Consider the following 17,480-nt stretch of genomic DNA (forward strand, 5'->3'; position numbering starts at 1 on the left):
CACATTACTTTTCTGTGCCTTGTTTTTTCCCCTCTTCTGCCACTTTTTATTTCTTGATACTTCCTACTTCTAGTTGAATACAAAAAGATTGTGTAGTACATGTTTTTTAAAATTTTTGCCAAATTCCTTTTCTTCCATTAAGTCATTTCTAGGTTATATGCTACTTAAAATTCTAATAGTTTAGCCATCCTGATTCATAATGCCGCTTTGCTTCCCCCCCCGCCCAGAGACACAGTCTCACAGTCTGACTGTGTTACCCAGACTGTAGTACAACGGCACTATCACGACTCATTGCAGCCTCAACCCCCTGGGCCTAAGCAGTTCTCCCACGTCAGCTTCCCGAGTAGCTGGGACTACAAGCATGCGCCACCACACGCAGCCAATTTTATTTTTTGTGGAGACATAGTCCCACTATTTTGCCCAGGCTGATCTCGAACTTCTGGGCTCAAGCGTTCCTCTTGCCCTGTCCTCTCGAAGTGCTGGGATTACAGCTGTTAGCTACCACATCTGCTACCTTGTGTTTTATGCATCTGTGGAACTGGTCACTCTGATTGCATTCAAGTCTAGGGTCTGCAAATGATTCCTTCCATTCCTATTAAGTTGGAACCTTGAGTTGGGGATAATAATACATAAACAAACTTGTCTGTCTTGTCTTTCTAGCTAGGTAGATGAGGCAAGAGTCCCATCATAAAAAGTGAGTCATTTGGGCAGTTAGGTGGAAAACACACTCCTTTGCAAGTGTTTTCTGTCTGCCCACCAAGTGTGGTTTCTTCTCATCTTTTGACTTCATTACAGTGAGGGCCCCAAGGCTGTTGCAGCCCCTCGACCTGATCGGTTGGTCAATCGCTTGAAGAATATCACTCTGGATGATGCCAGTGCTCCTCGCCTAATGGTTCTTCGTCAGCCAAGGGGACCAGATAACTCAATGGTATGAGGGCATACAAGGCTTGGGGGAGGCCAACTGATAGACCAACGTACAATATGTGGTCCTATTTAAACAATAGGTCAGGAAACTTAATGAATCAGGGAGACTTCCATATGGCTTATAACTAGTTAGGACTTTCTACACATTGGTTCAGCCCCTAACCTAATGGTTGCTTACAGTAAGAAGCACATTTCTTTTCTTGATGCTTTGAAGATAGTTTAGGTAATGAATGGGTCAGGAGGGCTTACTGTGGATTTTCTCCTCTAGGAAAGAATTAGTACTGCATAAGATGATTAAAAATAATGCTTTTGTAGTTTTCATTTCAGAATAGTGAATGTACTATGATTGTTGTGCGCTCAAATCATTAACTGCAGGATTTTTTCCCCCCCCCACAGGGGTTTGGTGCAGAAAGAAAGATCCGTCAAGCTGGTGTCATTGACTAATCACATCCACAAAGCACATCATTAATCCACTATGATCAAGTTGGGGGGAATCTGGTGAAGGGTTCTGAATATCTCCCTCTTCATCCCTCCCGAAATCTGGAATACTTATTCTATTGAGCTATTACACCAGTTTTAACACCTTCCTCATGTTATGTTTAAAAAAATAAATAAATTTAAGAAAACCATTTTAAAATAATGCACAGTTGCAGCCTGGAAAATTTAAGGTGGCGCCTTATAGTATCAATTTTAGGAGCTTTATTTGGTGCATTTAACGCAACTGGTAATTGCAGAATCCACTTTGCCTGTGTAAGTGAAAAATATAGACTGTTATCTTGTTGGCCCTATGAAATTCTGCACTTTTCATTATATACTCTACCTTCATTAATTACTTCCGGCAAGATGTTCTGCCTTGACACTCAGTTGCATTCTTTTCCTTTTTCTTCCTGTTCATTATGCTTTAATTCTGAGGACCATATGAGGGTAGAATATATTATCTTTTAAAAATTGCAAAAATTTGTAAGCATTTCTTAAAGTTGATGGCCAAATTTTAAAATGTTATTTTTCATATCATTTATAATCTTGTCACAATCCACTTAAAGAAGTTTGGTTATATTTCAGTGAAAATTATCTTCCAGAGTAGGTTTTTTTTCGTGGGTTGGGGGGGTAACTTTACTACAATTAGTAAGTATGGTGCAGAATTTCATGCAAATGAGGAGTGCCAGCAGTGTGATAATTTAAACAAAAAAAAAATGAATGCACAAACTTGCTGCTGCTTAGATCACTGCAGCTTCTAGGACCCGGTTTCTTTTACTGATTTAAAAACAAAACAAAAAAAATAAAAAAGTTGTGCCTGAAATGAATCTTGTTTTTTTTATAAGTAGCCGCCTGGTTACTGTGTCCTGTAAAATACAGACACTTGACCCTTGGTGTAGCTTCTGTTCAACTTTATATCACGGGAATGGATGGGTCTGATTTCTTGGCCCTCTTCTTGAATTGGCCATATACAGGGTCCCTGGCCAGTGGACTGAAGGCTTTGTCGAAGATGACAAGGGTCAGCTCAGGGGATGTGGGGGAGGGCGGTTTTATCTTCCCCCTTGTCGTTTGAGGTTTTGATCTCTGGGTAAAGAGGCCGTTTATCTTTGTAAACACAAAACATTTTTGCTTTCTCCAGTTTTCTGTTAATGGCGAAAGAATGGAAGCGAATAAAGTTTTACTGATTTTTGAGACACTAGCACCTAGCGCTTTCATTATTGAAACGTCCCGTGTGGGAGGGGCGGGTCTGGGTGCGGCCTGCCGCATGACTCGTGGTTCGGAGGCCCACGTGGCCGGGGCGGGGACTCAGGCGCCTGGGGCGCCGACTGATTACGTAGCGGGCGGGGCCGGAAGTGCCGCTCCCTGGTGGGGGCTGTTCATGGCGGTTCCGGGGTCTCCAACATTTTCACCGGCTGTGGTCCTAAATCTGTCCAAAGCAGAGGCAGTGGAGCTTGAGGTAAGTTTCTCTCATGCATAGTGTTCGGCTTTGAGCTGTGGAATGTTCAGGCGTTTCACAGATGCCAGAAATCGAGCAGAATCTACCAGCTGGAGACAAAGGCCTTGGGCGGGGGTCCTTCCATTTGGTGCCTACGTGGGGAGATCTTTGGAGACAGAAGGGAGAATGGGAAGGAGTTGCGGCCTGGAGGCTTCCTGCTAGAGCTGAGAAGGCTTCGGGGAGTAATAGGAAGGGGGATTTCCATTGCTTAGGCTGAGGGCGGGGCCCAAGGACTGTTGAAAAATAGCTAAGGGTGGGGGTTGCTAGAAAACTGTACTCCAGAAATGTGAGGCCGATATTAGTCCGGTGTTTTTGCGTTCCCTAGTCACTTTAAGAACCAAATGGAAGGTCACGCTAGGGTTTTCATTTCCATTGATTATAGAAAGCTTTAAAGTACTGTAGATGTGGCTCGCCAATTAACCCTGATTACTGGTTTCCAACAGGTTCTTGCTGGTGTGAAATGACTGAGTACAAACTGGTGGTGGTTGGAGCAGGTGGTGTTGGGAAAAGCGCACTGACAATCCAGCTAATCCAGAACCACTTTGTAGATGAATATGATCCCACCATAGAGGTGAGGCCCAGTGGTAGCCCGCTGACCTGATCCTGTCTCTCACTTGTCGGATCATCTTTACCCATATTCTTTATTAAAGGAATAAGAGGAGAGAAAGTAAAAAGTTATTTTGGGTATACATTCAGTTATGCAATAAGCTTAACGTGTTTATAGAGAACAGTTCATTTTTATTAGTTACTGAAGTTTCTAAAACGTGTCCAGTTTTTAACAGTTCTGTAACTATTGCAAACTCAGTGTTGAGTTCATTCGAGTTTCTTCAAATGTAACAGCTCTATTACGTGAGAAACACAGGCCATAGTAGCGAGACTGTCTGATTGTATGGGAGATAATAGGATGGAGATAAAAGATTCAGAGATCTGAGTGTTCTTCAGTATTTATTTATTAGCTAGTTGAAGCAGCTGAGACCAGATGATTGGAGTAGCAAGAACTTGAGATTTTTAGTCTTTATGCCTAGGATTTTGGTCCCTGTTTGCAGTTTATTTAGTTGTGTGATATTGAGCAAATGAATCTCTCTCAACCTCATTTTCCTCATGTTTTAAATTACCATAAACTTGTCCTGCCTACCACACAGGGATGTTATGGAAAGTTAAATAATATATTTAAGTTATTTATGAATGGTAAAGCACTATGTAATAGTACTTAGGGATTCTATTGTTACTGTGAGAATTCATGGTACAAATTGTCTTCAGTAAGTGGCATCTAAGGCTCTTTAAATAAAGAGTTTTGCCGGACGCGATGGCTCACGCCTGTGATCCCAGCACTTTGGGAGGCTGAGGCAGGCGGATCACAACGTCATGAGTTCAAGACCAGCCTGATCAACATGATGAAACCCCGTCTCTACTAAAAATACAAAAATTAGCTGGGTGTGGTGGCACGCACCTGTAATCCCAGCTACTCAGGAGGCTGAGGCAGGAGAATCGCTTGAACCAGAGGCGGAGGGTGCAGTGAGCCCAGATCACACCACAGACCTCCAGCCTGGGCAACAGAGCGAGACTCCGTCTCAAAAAATAAATAAATAGATAAATAAAGGGTTTTGTAATTTTGTTCAGTTTAGAAATGCCTAACTTTAGAGATTATTTTAATCAACACCTGGCCTCCCTACCATCTGGCTACTAGTGTTTAATTGATGCAAACTAACTCTAATATAGCCACTATAAAAAATTGGTTGCTAACCCTTGGCAAAATCTTTATTTCGAGCTTAACAGCTTTAATATTTTACATGAAATGTTTAATATTTTAATTAAATATTTTTAAATGTTTGATTTATTGAGCAATTTACATAAGTAAAATACATAAATTTTATGTCTACAGCCCAGTGCTTTTTGCGTTTTTATATAGTCACATAGCTACCACCCAGATAACAGTATAGAGCACTTCCAATACTCCAGAGAGTTCTCCAAGTGTGATGACATTAAAATACAAGTAAAAGTCCTGTTGCCATAAAACCAAAATGAATGTATTTTTTGTATGATCTATGCATGTTTGTCTTCCTGAGAAATTAATCATAACTATACCTTGTTTGGAACCTTTAAGAATTTGATTCAGGAATATTTCCCAAAGGTACATCTGTCATGGTAAAAAAAAATTTGGTGTTACAACCTTCTCTGAAACAAAAGGTATTTTTATATTTAGTCATAAACACAAGTGATGTATATAGGGCCAGGTTATAATTGGTGGAGGTATGTTTAGATTACTTTAAGTAAAATAAACAGCGCAAATAAAACAGTCCAGTTCATAGCTTAGTGAAATACAGTAGGTACTTAATCTGTAGCCTCCTGGCTGCAGTAGAGTTGTCATTTGAGTTGCTGTGTTTTCTTAATCTTTTCCAGGAACAGAGTGATCATATTTCTTTTCTGCAGGCATATAGAATTTGGTGGGTTTTCTTTTACGTAGGGTGATATTGGATACTTTTTGTTTGTGATTATGTATTAGCAATTTGAGGGACAAACCAGGTAGGCAGAAATGGGCTTGAATAGTTAGAGGCTTATTTAACCTTGGCAATAGCATTGTATTCCCTGTGGTTTTTAATAAAAATTGAACCTCCCTCCCTCCCTGCCCCTTACCCTCCACACCCCCAGGATTCTTACAGAAAACAGGTGGTTATAGATGGTGAAACCTGTTTGTTGGACATACTGGATACAGCTGGACAAGAAGAGTACAGTGCCATGAGAGACCAATACATGAGGACAGGCGAAGGCTTCCTCTGTGTATTTGCCATCAATAATAGCAAGTCATTTGCGGATATTAACCTCTACAGGTACTAGCAACATTATTTTCTCTGAAAGGATGATCTTTGTGTTCTGAAGCTTTATGGGGAAATGAGGTTACCACACTAGGGAAGATAGAGCTTTTTAATTATGGGAAGAGTTGATTTTAGGTTGTTTGACATTGAGAATCTAGGGTAATTACTGAAAGTTAATACTGGAATTTGTTTTACATAATATACTGTTACTATAATATTTGATAATACATAAGTGATGCTTGCTACTGGGAACGACTTGGAACCAGAGTTGTTGTAATTAGAGATCACAGGAATTTCAGAGAGGAAAACATCTCCAAGAAACATCTTTCAGTAGGTAATGGAAAAGATAGGCCAGGCACAGTGGCTCACACCTGGAATGTCAGTGCTTTGGGAGGCCAAGGTGGGAGGATCACTTTGAGCCCAGGAGCTGGAGACCAGCCTGGGCAACAGAGCAAGACCCTGTCTCTACAAAAATAAAAATAAAAAAATTAGTCACACATAGTGGCAGCTACTCGGGAGGCAGAGGTGGGAGGATCACCTGAGCTCAGGAGGTCAAGGCATGCTCACTCCACTGCACTGCTGCACTCCAGCCTAATCAACAGAGCAAGATTCTGTCTCCAAAAAAAATAATAATAATAAAATGATAGGAATAAGCAAATAGGGAGTCCATAAAGATGAAAACAAAGCAAGGGAACACAAAGGTAGACTTTGTCCATAGAACCATAAAGTTTCAAAGCTAGATTGGACCATAAAAATTCTAGTACAATATTCTTATTTTGCAGAATCAGAAACAGAGTTCAGAATGTGGTTTGTTAGGTTTTGGAGTCAGGATTGTTATTAGTAGCAGAGCCAGGACCAAAACCCAAAGCTCCTTTTTCTTAGCACAGTGTTCTTAAACAGAATAATATAATGGTTAAGAATGGGAACTCTACCCGGATTGAAACCTAGCTCTGTTTATTAGCGATGTGACTTAGGGGCTATGTGGCTTTCCTAACCTATAATATGGAGATAATAATACCTACCTCATAGAGTTGTGAAAATTACAGTTTTAATAAATATGCAAATCACTCAGAATAGTGCCTGGCACACAGTAAATGCTACTTAAGTGTTTTGCCTAAAGGCTTGAGTCTTGGCTTATTTTCTATCCATGTGAAGATGTCTGCTCTCAAAAGCAGATTGGTCCAAAACTGAATTCAAGTGTTCTTTTCCTAACCTGTTGTACTTCCCATTTTTTTTGTCTAAAAGTAACAGTACTTAATAAAATGCCCACACTTGGCATGCATCTAATAAATGTTTGTTGAATTTCTAGAAGTCATTTTTCTTCTTTCTTACAAGAAATTTATTCATTTTTCTATATGCCTTAGCTCAAACCAAAGAGTATTTAAAACATCTTATGAAAATGCATATAGTAGAGCAAGATAAAATTAATGAAAAACAGGCTTAAGTGAGACAAAAAAAAATAAGGGTAAAGGAAATAAAACAAATTTAGGAGTGAGGATATTCTGTGATTGTGCATGAAGCTCCAATGACTTTCTAAAGGTGGACTACAAATTTGGTCACTGTTGTGAAAAGGAAGGTTGCCAGCTGAGAGATTCAGTATCTGTATGCTGAAAGCAGTTAAGTTGCTCAGAAGAAGTAGAATTATACTGCTACTAGAAGGCAATTTTCCCATGGATCCTCAAAGAGGCTTGTTTAATGTAAAAATCAGTAGTAACCTGACAGTGACATGGTCCAGGTACTTTAGGCTGTCTTATCCCTTAATGTAGGCTATTGCCATCAAGCACAGTTTTGCAAATAGCCAATGGAATCTAGTTCAGATACATGACCTTGTGGGTAATCCAGGGGTAGAGTCTAAAACAGTACTGTGCAGTATGTGGTTATTTACAATTAATTAAGATTAAATAAAATTTAAAAATTAGTTCCTTGACCACCAAATGCTCAATAGCTACTAGTAGGTACCATGTTGAACGGTACAGATATAGACCATTTCCATCATCACATAAAGTACTTTTGGATTGTGTTCGTCAAGACAATCTAAAGCAATTGTTTCCCAGGTGTGCTGTGTGTTGTGTCTTACATGTCATTGAAAGGGGTGCTGTCAGGAGTTCTAGATGCTTCAGCCTCCCTTTACTAAGAGCAGTTCTTATGTTTTCTATTTTATAGCTTGGGCTTCCACCAGATACAATGTTTTGTTTTAGTTTTTCTTTGTTTTTTTTTTGAGACGGAGTTTCACTCTTGTTGCCCAGGCTGGAGTACAGTGGTGCGATCGCGGCTCACTGCAACCTCCGCCTGCCGGGTTTGAGAGATTCTCCTGCCTCAGTTTCCCGAGTAGCTGGAATTACAGACGTCCACCACCATGCCCGGCTAATTTTTTTTGTATTTTTAGTAGACATGGGGTTTCACCATGTTGGCCGGGCTGGTTTCAAACTCCTGACCTCAGGTGATCCACCCGCCTTGGTCTCCCAGAGGGCTGGGATTACAGGTGTGAGCCACTGTGCCCGGCCTGTTTTAGTTTTTTTGAGATGGAGTCTCCCTCTGTTGCCCAAGCCGGAGTGCAGTGGCATGACACTCTCAGGGTTCAACCTCTCAGGGTTCAAGTGATCCTCCCACCCCAGCTTCCTGAGTAGCTGGAACCACAGGTACATGTGCCACCATGCCCAGCTGATTTTTGCATTTTTTGTAGAAGCAAGGTTTTACCATGTTCCCCAGGCTGGTCTCGGACTCCTAGGTCAGGTGATCCTCCCACCTCAATCTCGCAGAGTGCTAAGACTATAGGCGGGAGTCACCATGCCCAGCTTCATCAGCAATTTGAAGAAAATGTTTGAGCACCACCCATCTTGAAAAGTGATAGACTGCCTTCCATTAAATACTGTCACACCTAGTTATAGAGCAGCAGTGAGCTTCACTTTTTATACTTTAGACCTTAATCTAAAGGGTGATTTCTAGTTGCCATTTAAATCCAGAGCCAAGCTCTTTGGAGAATCCAGGAGCCTCACTAGGTCATGTGTCAGGATAAAATACCCATCCACTCCCAGTAGAAGGTGAGCTTGTACTTACGGCTTCCTGATGGCTGCTGCAACAAGTCTAAAGCAGTCTCCTTAGTATACAATGTCTTCTCTAAATGGTAGAAAAGAAGCAGAAATACTAGAAGTTAATAGGGCTACATAAAATTCTCTATTTTTTGCCCTAGCCATTTATTCCTTCCTGAAATCTTGTCTTTCTCTTGCTCTCTCTTTCTCTCGCTCGCTCTTCCTTTCTCTCTCTTTTTCTTTTATTTTCTTTTTTCTTTTCTTTCTTCCCTTTCTTTTCTTTCTTTTCTTTCTTTTTTCCTGTTGCCCAGGCTGCAGTGCAGTGGAACAATTATGGCTCACTGCAGCCTTGACCTTTCTGGGCCCAGGTGATCTTCCCACCTCAGTCTCCCAATTAGCTGGGACTACAGGCCTGCGCCACCACACCCAGCTATAATATATATGTGCATATATATTTTTTATTTGTTTATAAATATATATAAATTATATGTAAATATATATTTTATATATAATTTATATATAAGATATATATATAAGATATATATAAATTATATATAATATACATTTTATATTATATATATATTTTGCGGGGGATGGAGTCTCACTCTGTCGCCCAGGCTAGAGTGTAATGGCGTGATCTTGGCTCACTGCAATCTTCGCCTCCCGGGTTCAAGCAATCCTCCTGCCTCAGCTTCCCGAGTAGCTGGGACTACAGGTGCCTGCCACCACACCTGGCTAATTTTTGTATTTTTAGTAGAGATGGGGTTTCACTATATTGGCCAGGCTAGTCTTGAACTCCTGACCTTGTGATCTGCCCACCTCAGCCTCCCAAAGTGCTGGGAATACAGGCATGAGCCACCGCACTCGGCCTAATTTTTATATGTTTTGTAGAGACCGGGTTTTGCCATGTTGCCCAGGCTAATTTCAAACTCCTGGGTTCAAGCAGTCTGCCCTCCTCAACCTCCCAAAGTGCTGAGATTACAGGCATGAGCCACTGCACCCAGCCTAATCTTGTTTTTCTTATGTTCTGATAATATATTCCCGTTTTTAGGGAGCAGATTAAGCGAGTAAAAGACTCGGATGATGTACCTATGGTGCTAGTGGGAAACAAGTGTGATTTGCCAACAAGGACAGTTGATACAAAACAAGCCCACGAACTGGCCAAGAGTTACGGGATTCCATTCATTGAAACCTCAGCCAAGACCAGACAGGTATGGTACAGCTTTCAGCATTTGTGCAAGAGTTTGCTCTAGGCAAGAGAGTATCAGTTGATTAACTCTGGTAGAGATGTGACCCATATTCATATTCTTTGTTGTTATGCATTTTTTTCATTTTTATTTTTTTATTTTTTTTTTTAGGCGGAGTCTTGCTCTATCTTCTAAGCTGGAGTGCAGTGGTGTGATCTCAGCTCACTGCAGCCTCCGTCTCTTGGGTTCAAGTGATTCTCCTGCCTCAGCCTCCCAAGTAGCTGGGACTACGGGTGCATCATCATGCCCAGCTAATTTTTGTACTTTTAGTAGAGACGGGGTTTTACCATGTTGCCCAGGCTGGTCTCGAACTCCTGGCCTCAAGCAATCCTCCCACCTGGGCCTCCCAAAGTGCTGGGATTACAGGCATGAGCCACCACGCCCGGTCTGTTGTTAGGCATTTTTAATAGTGTTCTTTTTCTTAATGCTTGTTTAAACCCAAAATGAACTTACTAATATTCTATTATGGCATGTTTACTCCTGCATTAACATCCACAGATATTTCTTGTGAAGATCCTTGACTAAAAATATTTATAAACATTAGTTATTTCTCTGTCAACACCAGCCCATTTAGGGCTTCAGTCTCCTGAATGGAGTCTTTAGTTTAATGTAGTTTTGTTCTGTATTTCTCACATTACCCTTTTCCTTTGCCTGAATGTTTATTTGGCAAAATGTGCCATTTTTATATCAGCCTGTTCATGTGATTCAATGGGAATGTGAAATTTAGTGTTCTTTTCCTTAAATCACCATATTTTATTTTATCAGCTATTCATTTAGTAATTGGAATCTTATGTTCACATAAAGAGATACAAATGCAAGAGAGCTTATAATTTGGATTGTGTCCATTGAGCTAGCTCTCTCATTTTTTTCATTTTTTCCTTTTATAGGGTGTTGAAGATGCTTTTTACACACTGGTAAGAGAAATACGCCAGTACCGAATGAAAAAACTCAACAGCAGTGATGATGGGACTCAGGGTTGTATGGGATTGCCATGTGTGGTGATGTAACAAGGTGAGCAATGGTTTCTTGGCATAATTATAAATCTTAGTATTGAGTATTGGGCAATTTGGAGGAGTGCTGGTGTTATTGTCTATATGTTATTTGAGTTTCTGCCTATCCTCTTCTGCACATTTTCCATATGACACCCTTTTGAAAGTACTGAGGTCTAAAGTATTTAAAACATTTGATTATTCCACAGGTATCTTTATATTTTTGATAACATTAGAAATTGTAAGACATTATTTATGAAATGTAGGCATACCCTATTCCTGGCAATGACCAGGAATTTGAAGGATCACTACTTTGAAACTAGTTAATAAGGACATGGTTTCTGTTCTTTTTTTACAGATACTTTTAAAGTTCTGTCAGAAAAGAGCCACTTTCAAGGTAGGACAAGTTTGGAAATGTATTCTCATTCCTGTTAATTTTGTATACTTGTTTTTCTTATACTCTGAATGTGTCACTTATACAAATTCTGTTTCTATTTCAGCTGCACTGACACCCTGGTCCTGACTTCCCTGGAGGAGAAGTATTCCTGTTGCTATCTTCAGTCTCACAGAGAAGCTCCTGCTACTTCCCCAGCTCTCAGTAGTTTAGTACAATACTCTATTTGAGAAGTTCTCAGAATAACTACCTCCTCACTTGGCTGTCTGACCAGAGAAATGCACCTCTTGTTACTCCCTGTTATTTTTCTGCCCTGGGTTCTTCCACAGCACAAACACACCTCTCCCACCCCAGGTTTTTCATCTGAAAAGCAGTTCATGTCTGAAACAGAAAACCAAACCGCAAACGTGAAATTCTATTGAGAACAGTGTCTTGAGCTCTAAAGTAGCAACTGCTGGTGATTTTTTTTTCTTTTTACTGTTGAACTTAGAACTATGCTAATTTTTGGAGAAATGTCATAAATTACTGTTTTGCCAAGAATATAGTTATTATTGCTGTTTGGTTTGTTTATAATGTTATCGGCTATATTCTCTAAACTGGCATCTGCTCTCGATTCATAAATACAAAAATGAGTACTGAATTTTGAGTCTATCCTAGTCTTCACAACTTTGACGTAATTAAATCCAACTTTTACAGTGAAGTGCCTTTTTCCTAGAAGTGGTTTGTAGACTTCCTTTATAATATTTCAGTGGAATAGATGTCTCAAAAATCCTTATGCATGAGATGAATGTCTGAGATACGTCTGTGACTTATCTACCATTGAAAGAAAGCTGTATCTATTTGAGAGCAGATGCCATTTTGTACATGTATGAAATTGGTTTTCCAGAGGCCTGTTTTGGGGCTTTCCCAGGAGAAAGATGAAACTGAAAGCATATGAATAATTTCACTTAATTTTTACCTAATCTCCACTTTTTTCGTAGGTTACTACCTATACAATGTATGTAATTTGTTTCCTCTAGCTTACTGATAAACCTGATATTCAATGAACTTCCATTTGTATTCAAATTTGGGTCATACCAGAAAGCTCTACATTTGTAGATGTTCAAATATTGTAAAACTTTGGTGCGTTGTTATTTAATAGCTGTGATCAGTGATTTTCAAACCTCAAATATAGTATATTAACAAATTACATTTTCACTGTATATCATGGTATCTTAAGGATGTATGTAATTGCCCTCAATCCCCTTCTCACCCCACCCCTCTACAGCTTCCCGCACAGCAATAGGGGCTTGATTATTTCAGTTGAGTAAAGCATGGTGCTAATGGACCAGGGTCACAGTTTCAAAACTTGAACAATCCAGTTAGCATCACAAAGAAAGAAATTCTTCTACATTTGCTCATTGCACCAGTAACTCCACCTAGTAATTTTGCTGGGTGCTTGCAGTTTGCCCTGCAAGGAAAGAAGAGGTCAGTTAGCACAAACCCTTTACCATGACTGGAAAACTCGGTATCATGTATTTAAACATTTTCTTTTAGCCATGTAGAAACTCTAAATTAAGCCAGTATTCTCATTTGAGAATGAGAATGTCTCAGCTGAAAAACGTTTTAAATTTTCTTTATTCATAATGTTCTTTGAAGGGTTTAAAACAAGATGTTGATAAACCTAAGCTGATGAGTTTGCTCAAAACAGGAAGTTGAAATTGTTGAGACAGGAATGGAAAATATAATTAATTGATACTTATGAGGATTTGGAGGCTTGGCATTTTAATTTGCAGATAACACCCTGGTAATTCTCATGAAAAATAGACTTGGATAACTTTTGATAAAAGACTAATTCCAAAATGGCCACTTGGTTCCTGTCTTTAATATCTAAATACTTACTGAGGTCCTCCATCTTCTATATTATGAATTTTCATTTATTAAGCAAATGTCGTATTACCTTGAAATTCAGAAGAGAAGAAACATATACTGTGCCCAGAGTATAATGAACCTGGAGAGTTGTGCTTCTTACTGCTAATTCTGGGAGCTTTCACAGTACTGTAATCATTTGTAAACGGAAATTCTGCTTTTCTGTTTCTGCTCCTTCTGGAGCAGTGTTACTCTGTAATTTTCCTGAGGCTTATCACCTCAGTCATTTTTTTTTTTTAATGTCTGTGACTGGCAGTGATTCTTTTTCTTAAAAATCTATTAAATTTGACATCAAATTAGGGAGAAAGATAGTTACTCATCTTGGGCTCTTGTGCCAACAGCCCTTGTATGTATGTACTTAGAGTTTTCCAAGTGTGTTCTAAGCACAGAAGTTTCTAAATGGGGCCAAAATTCAGACTTGAGTATGTTCTTTGAATAGCTTCTTAAGAAGTTACAATTAGCGGGGCATGGTGGCTCGTGCCTGTAGTCCCAGCTACTTGAGAGGCTGAGGCAGGAGAATCACTTCAACCCAGGAGGTGGAGGTTACAGTGAGTGGAGATCGTGCCACTGCACTCCAGCCTGGGTGACAGAGAAGACTTGTCTCCAAAAAAAAAGTTACACCTAGGTGTGAATTTTGGCACAAAGGAGTGACAAACTTATAGTTAAAAGCTGAATAACTTCAGTGTGGTGTAAAACGTGGTTTTTAGGCTATGTTTGTGATTGCTGAAAATTCTAGTTTACCTCAAAATCCTTCTTTCCCCAAATTAAGTGCCTGGCCAGCTGTCATAAATTACATATTCCTTTTGGTTTTTTTAAAGGTTACATGTTCAACAGTGTGAAAATAAGATGTTCTGTCTGAAGGCTACCATGCCTGGTCTGTAAATGAACCTGTTAAATGCTGTATTTGCTCCAACAGCTTACTATAGAATGTTACTTAATATAATACCATACTTACTACAATTTTTACTATAGGAGTGTAATAGGTAAAATTAATCTCTATTTTAGTGGGCCCATGTTTAGTCTTTCACCATCCTTTAAACTGCTGTGAATTTTTTTGTCATGACTTGAAAGCAAGGATAGAGAAACAGAGATATCTGGGGTTTTTTCCCATTCCAGAACTTGTGAGCATAATCATATTTGCTTTATATTTATAGTCATGAACTCCTAAGCTGGCAGCTACAACCAAGAACCAAAAAATGGTGCGTTCTGCTTCTTGTAATTCATCTCTGCTAATAAATTATAAGAAGCAAGGAAAATTAGGGAAAATATTTTATTTGGATGGTTTCTATAAACAAGGGACTATAATTCTTGTACATTATTTTTCATCTTTGCTGTTTCTTTGAGCAGTCTAATGTGCCACACAATTATCTAAGGTATTTGTTTTCTATAAGAATTGTTTTAAAAGTATTCTTATTACCAGAGTAGTTGTATTATATTTCAAAATGTAAGATGATTTTTAAAAGCCTGAGTACTGACCTGAGATGGAATTGTATGAACTCTACTCTGGAGGGAGGGGAGGATGTCCGTGGAAGTTGTAAGACTTTTATTTTTTTGTGCCATCAAATATAGGTAAAAATAATTGTGCAATTCTGCTGTTTAAACAGGAACTATTGGCCTCCTTGGCCCTAAATGGAAGGGGCTGATATTTTAAGTTGATTATTTTATTGTAAATTAATCCAACCTAATTCTTTTTAATTTGGTTGAATGTTTTTCTTGTTAAATGATGTTTAAAAAATAAAAACTGGAAGTTCTTGGCTTAGTCATAATTCTTATATTCACTGAAGTGCCTTTATAGAATGCTAATATTAATTTCAAACTTTTGGATGTGACATTTGGAAGTGTTGGAATATCTGAGTTCCTCGTTTCGTCATAATATAAAATATATCAAAGCCTGCTTTAAAGTATTACCTTGGGGATGATTCATAGCTATTTGTCAGATTTGCATACATTAAGATGCCATTGGAGCTCTTTTGTCTCATTTTTGCATTACTGCACAATCTAGCAATCTTGGTATAGGTGGAGGAGCATTGATGCTAGGGGCTGGAGAACTTGAGGCCCAGTATAATTTTACTACACCGGCCCAGTTTCTTCACTTGCAAAATAGGAGAGTTGAATTAGGATATATCAGATTTCCCAACCTTAAGGAGACTTTAAAAAGAATAATATCAAACCTAGGCATTTTCAACTAACACTGGAATACTAATTTTGGAGACCTTGGTTTACTCTACCAAAGACTTATCAAAATTTTTTTTCACTTTTTTTTCCTGAAAAAGGAAGCAGGGAAGGTACGTCATTAACATGTGACCAAAGTAAGCTTGGGAAAACCAATTTTAAATGACAATATTTTTTCTGGCTAGGACAACTAGAAAGAGTAAATATTTTAATTATAAAATGTATATGAAAAAGAAATAGAATTAGGGAATCTGTGTCTTTCAAACTATCACTTCATATAGAGACCTAGGTGACAGTTTGAGAGAGAAACATACAAAGTCTACAATTCTGTTTCTTTTTCGTATACATTTTACAAAAATTTGTTCTAATGTTTGACCCTCTAATAATGGAAAAGAGGAAAGGATGTTTTCTGGTGAGAACTGCTGTTCTGTTCAGCAAAATAAAGCTACAGAAACAAACAATGAGAAGGTACCTAAAGAAGCTTGTTTATTTGGAATATGAGGGAACCTCCTGTGCATCTCTGTGCTATTAAGGTTTCTGTTCTCATAAGCAATACTTAAGGTCACTGAAAGGCCAACATAGTTGCATGAGTTATTTGATATCCATAAATACATGAGAAGAGGCCAAGAGGCCTTGCTAGGGATCATTTTGCAAAACTGAGGATGTCCAGCTCCATGAGAGCACAGAGAGAATCAATGTCCAGTTTCCAAGTGGGAAGGGTATGCTTTGTAATGCTTTTAAAAGTAACTGGGCAGTGAAATGTGACCGTTTACCTTAATAAAAGAAAGCTGGAACTTCAGAAACATACAAAATAGAGACAAATATTCTTTCCAGTTGCAAAAGGAACATAAGAGGGTTCAGATTCATGAACCAAGAGTTGAGTTGACCATTCTTATTTGCAGTTGAATTCTACCACATGATGTACTTCACACTTGCACTGAAATAGTCTATTATAAACTACTGGTGTTGGGGGTGGGGCGGGAGTGGGAATGGGAGTGGAGGGGAGGAATGAACTTAGTCTCTTAACTAGTATAAATTCAGATTACCATCAACTTGTAGAAGCCACATGAAGTAAAAATGGGTAGCACCTGCAACATTGGGACTTAGAGTGCTATTAAATGTTTCTAAAGATAGAGGCAGCTACATGCCTGATAGGGGAGGATGTGGTTGTAGCTAGCAGTTGCCTACTAGCAGGCTTTATTATCTGCAGCAGCCTGAAATACCCAGGTTAGGAAAAGCAATCTTCCAGAATGGATGTTGTGGACATGGTACAATTGGCGCTATTGACACTTTCTGTAGGAGCTTGAAATATGTGGATTGTAATTAAGTCTGAAAGAAAACTTGCACTTGATTTTAAAACATTTTCTTATAAATCAATTCACATTTATAACAGACCCAACATTCCTGATAGGAATATTTTTGTAAATCAATGGTATGAAGTGTAAAAAGACATGTTGAAAGTTAGATGAAGAGATCTTTTAAGTGTATGCTTGTTTTGCCTGTGAAGCTGAGGAGTTTGACATTTACTATTAAAGTTCAAAATAAAACTAGCATGGCATATGGAGTGGAATTACCAAGACCTGTGTTTCTGTAAGAGAACCGTATTTGGATCCCCTGTGAGGCATAGCCATAAGCCCTAACAAAATGTTTTTGTTACACTGGTTCGGTACATTTTCCTTAAGACTTTCCTTCCTAATTTATTTATGTATCTAGCCCCTGTACTGCTCTGGGCATACAGCAGTGAATCTGACAGATACTGGTTCCTTATGAATCTTTTATATTCTACTGGGTCTCCCCAGAAACCTCTAAAACAAAATTTCTTAATTACAATTTTGTGATTATTTCAAAGGTGAAGGACGGTGTTTACTCTGATATAACTCATTTAACCTCAGTGTTCTGGCTGCTGACCTCTGGACACTGCCCATAGTCACCTTCCCTGATTTTCCTGCAAGTCCTCTTGGCTATCCAAGATGCAGCATATACTGACTCACAACTCATTGCTACTTGGGCCTCTCGTTTTCAAGTCAAGGCT

The 17,480-nt window shown here is 39.0% G+C and overlaps 2 protein-coding genes across 5 annotated transcripts in view; both read left to right on the top strand.

The window, feature by feature from the left end:
• Nucleotides 1-2,599, top strand: part of CSDE1 (cold shock domain containing E1) — a 41,167-nt gene extending 38,568 nt beyond the window's left edge. For all 4 annotated transcript variants that reach the window (XM_003268019.2, XM_003268018.2, XM_030824791.1 and 1 more), the window contains 2 exons: nucleotides 796-928; nucleotides 1,321-2,599. In XM_003268019.2, the coding sequence (XP_003268067.1) occupies nucleotides 796-928; nucleotides 1,321-1,368 (181 nt within the window). In that variant the 3' untranslated portion in view covers nucleotides 1,369-2,599. The remainder of the gene's footprint in view (nucleotides 1-795; nucleotides 929-1,320) is intronic.
• Nucleotides 2,600-2,732: 133 nt separating this feature from the next.
• Nucleotides 2,733-15,042, top strand: NRAS (NRAS proto-oncogene, GTPase). Its single transcript, XM_030824793.1, has 7 exons — nucleotides 2,733-2,857; nucleotides 3,340-3,467; nucleotides 5,546-5,724; nucleotides 9,790-9,949; nucleotides 10,873-10,996; nucleotides 11,331-11,371; nucleotides 11,475-15,042. Exons 2-5 carry the CDS (start codon nucleotides 3,357-3,359, stop codon nucleotides 10,990-10,992), a joined length of 570 nt encoding a protein of 189 aa, XP_030680653.1. The 5' UTR covers nucleotides 2,733-2,857; nucleotides 3,340-3,356; the 3' UTR covers nucleotides 10,993-10,996; nucleotides 11,331-11,371; nucleotides 11,475-15,042.
• Nucleotides 15,043-17,480: the final 2,438 nt, after the last annotated feature.

Source organism: Nomascus leucogenys, chromosome 12 (assembly GCF_006542625.1).
Source record: "Nomascus leucogenys isolate Asia chromosome 12, Asia_NLE_v1, whole genome shotgun sequence".
Taxonomy (NCBI): Eukaryota; Metazoa; Chordata; class Mammalia; order Primates; family Hylobatidae; genus Nomascus; species Nomascus leucogenys.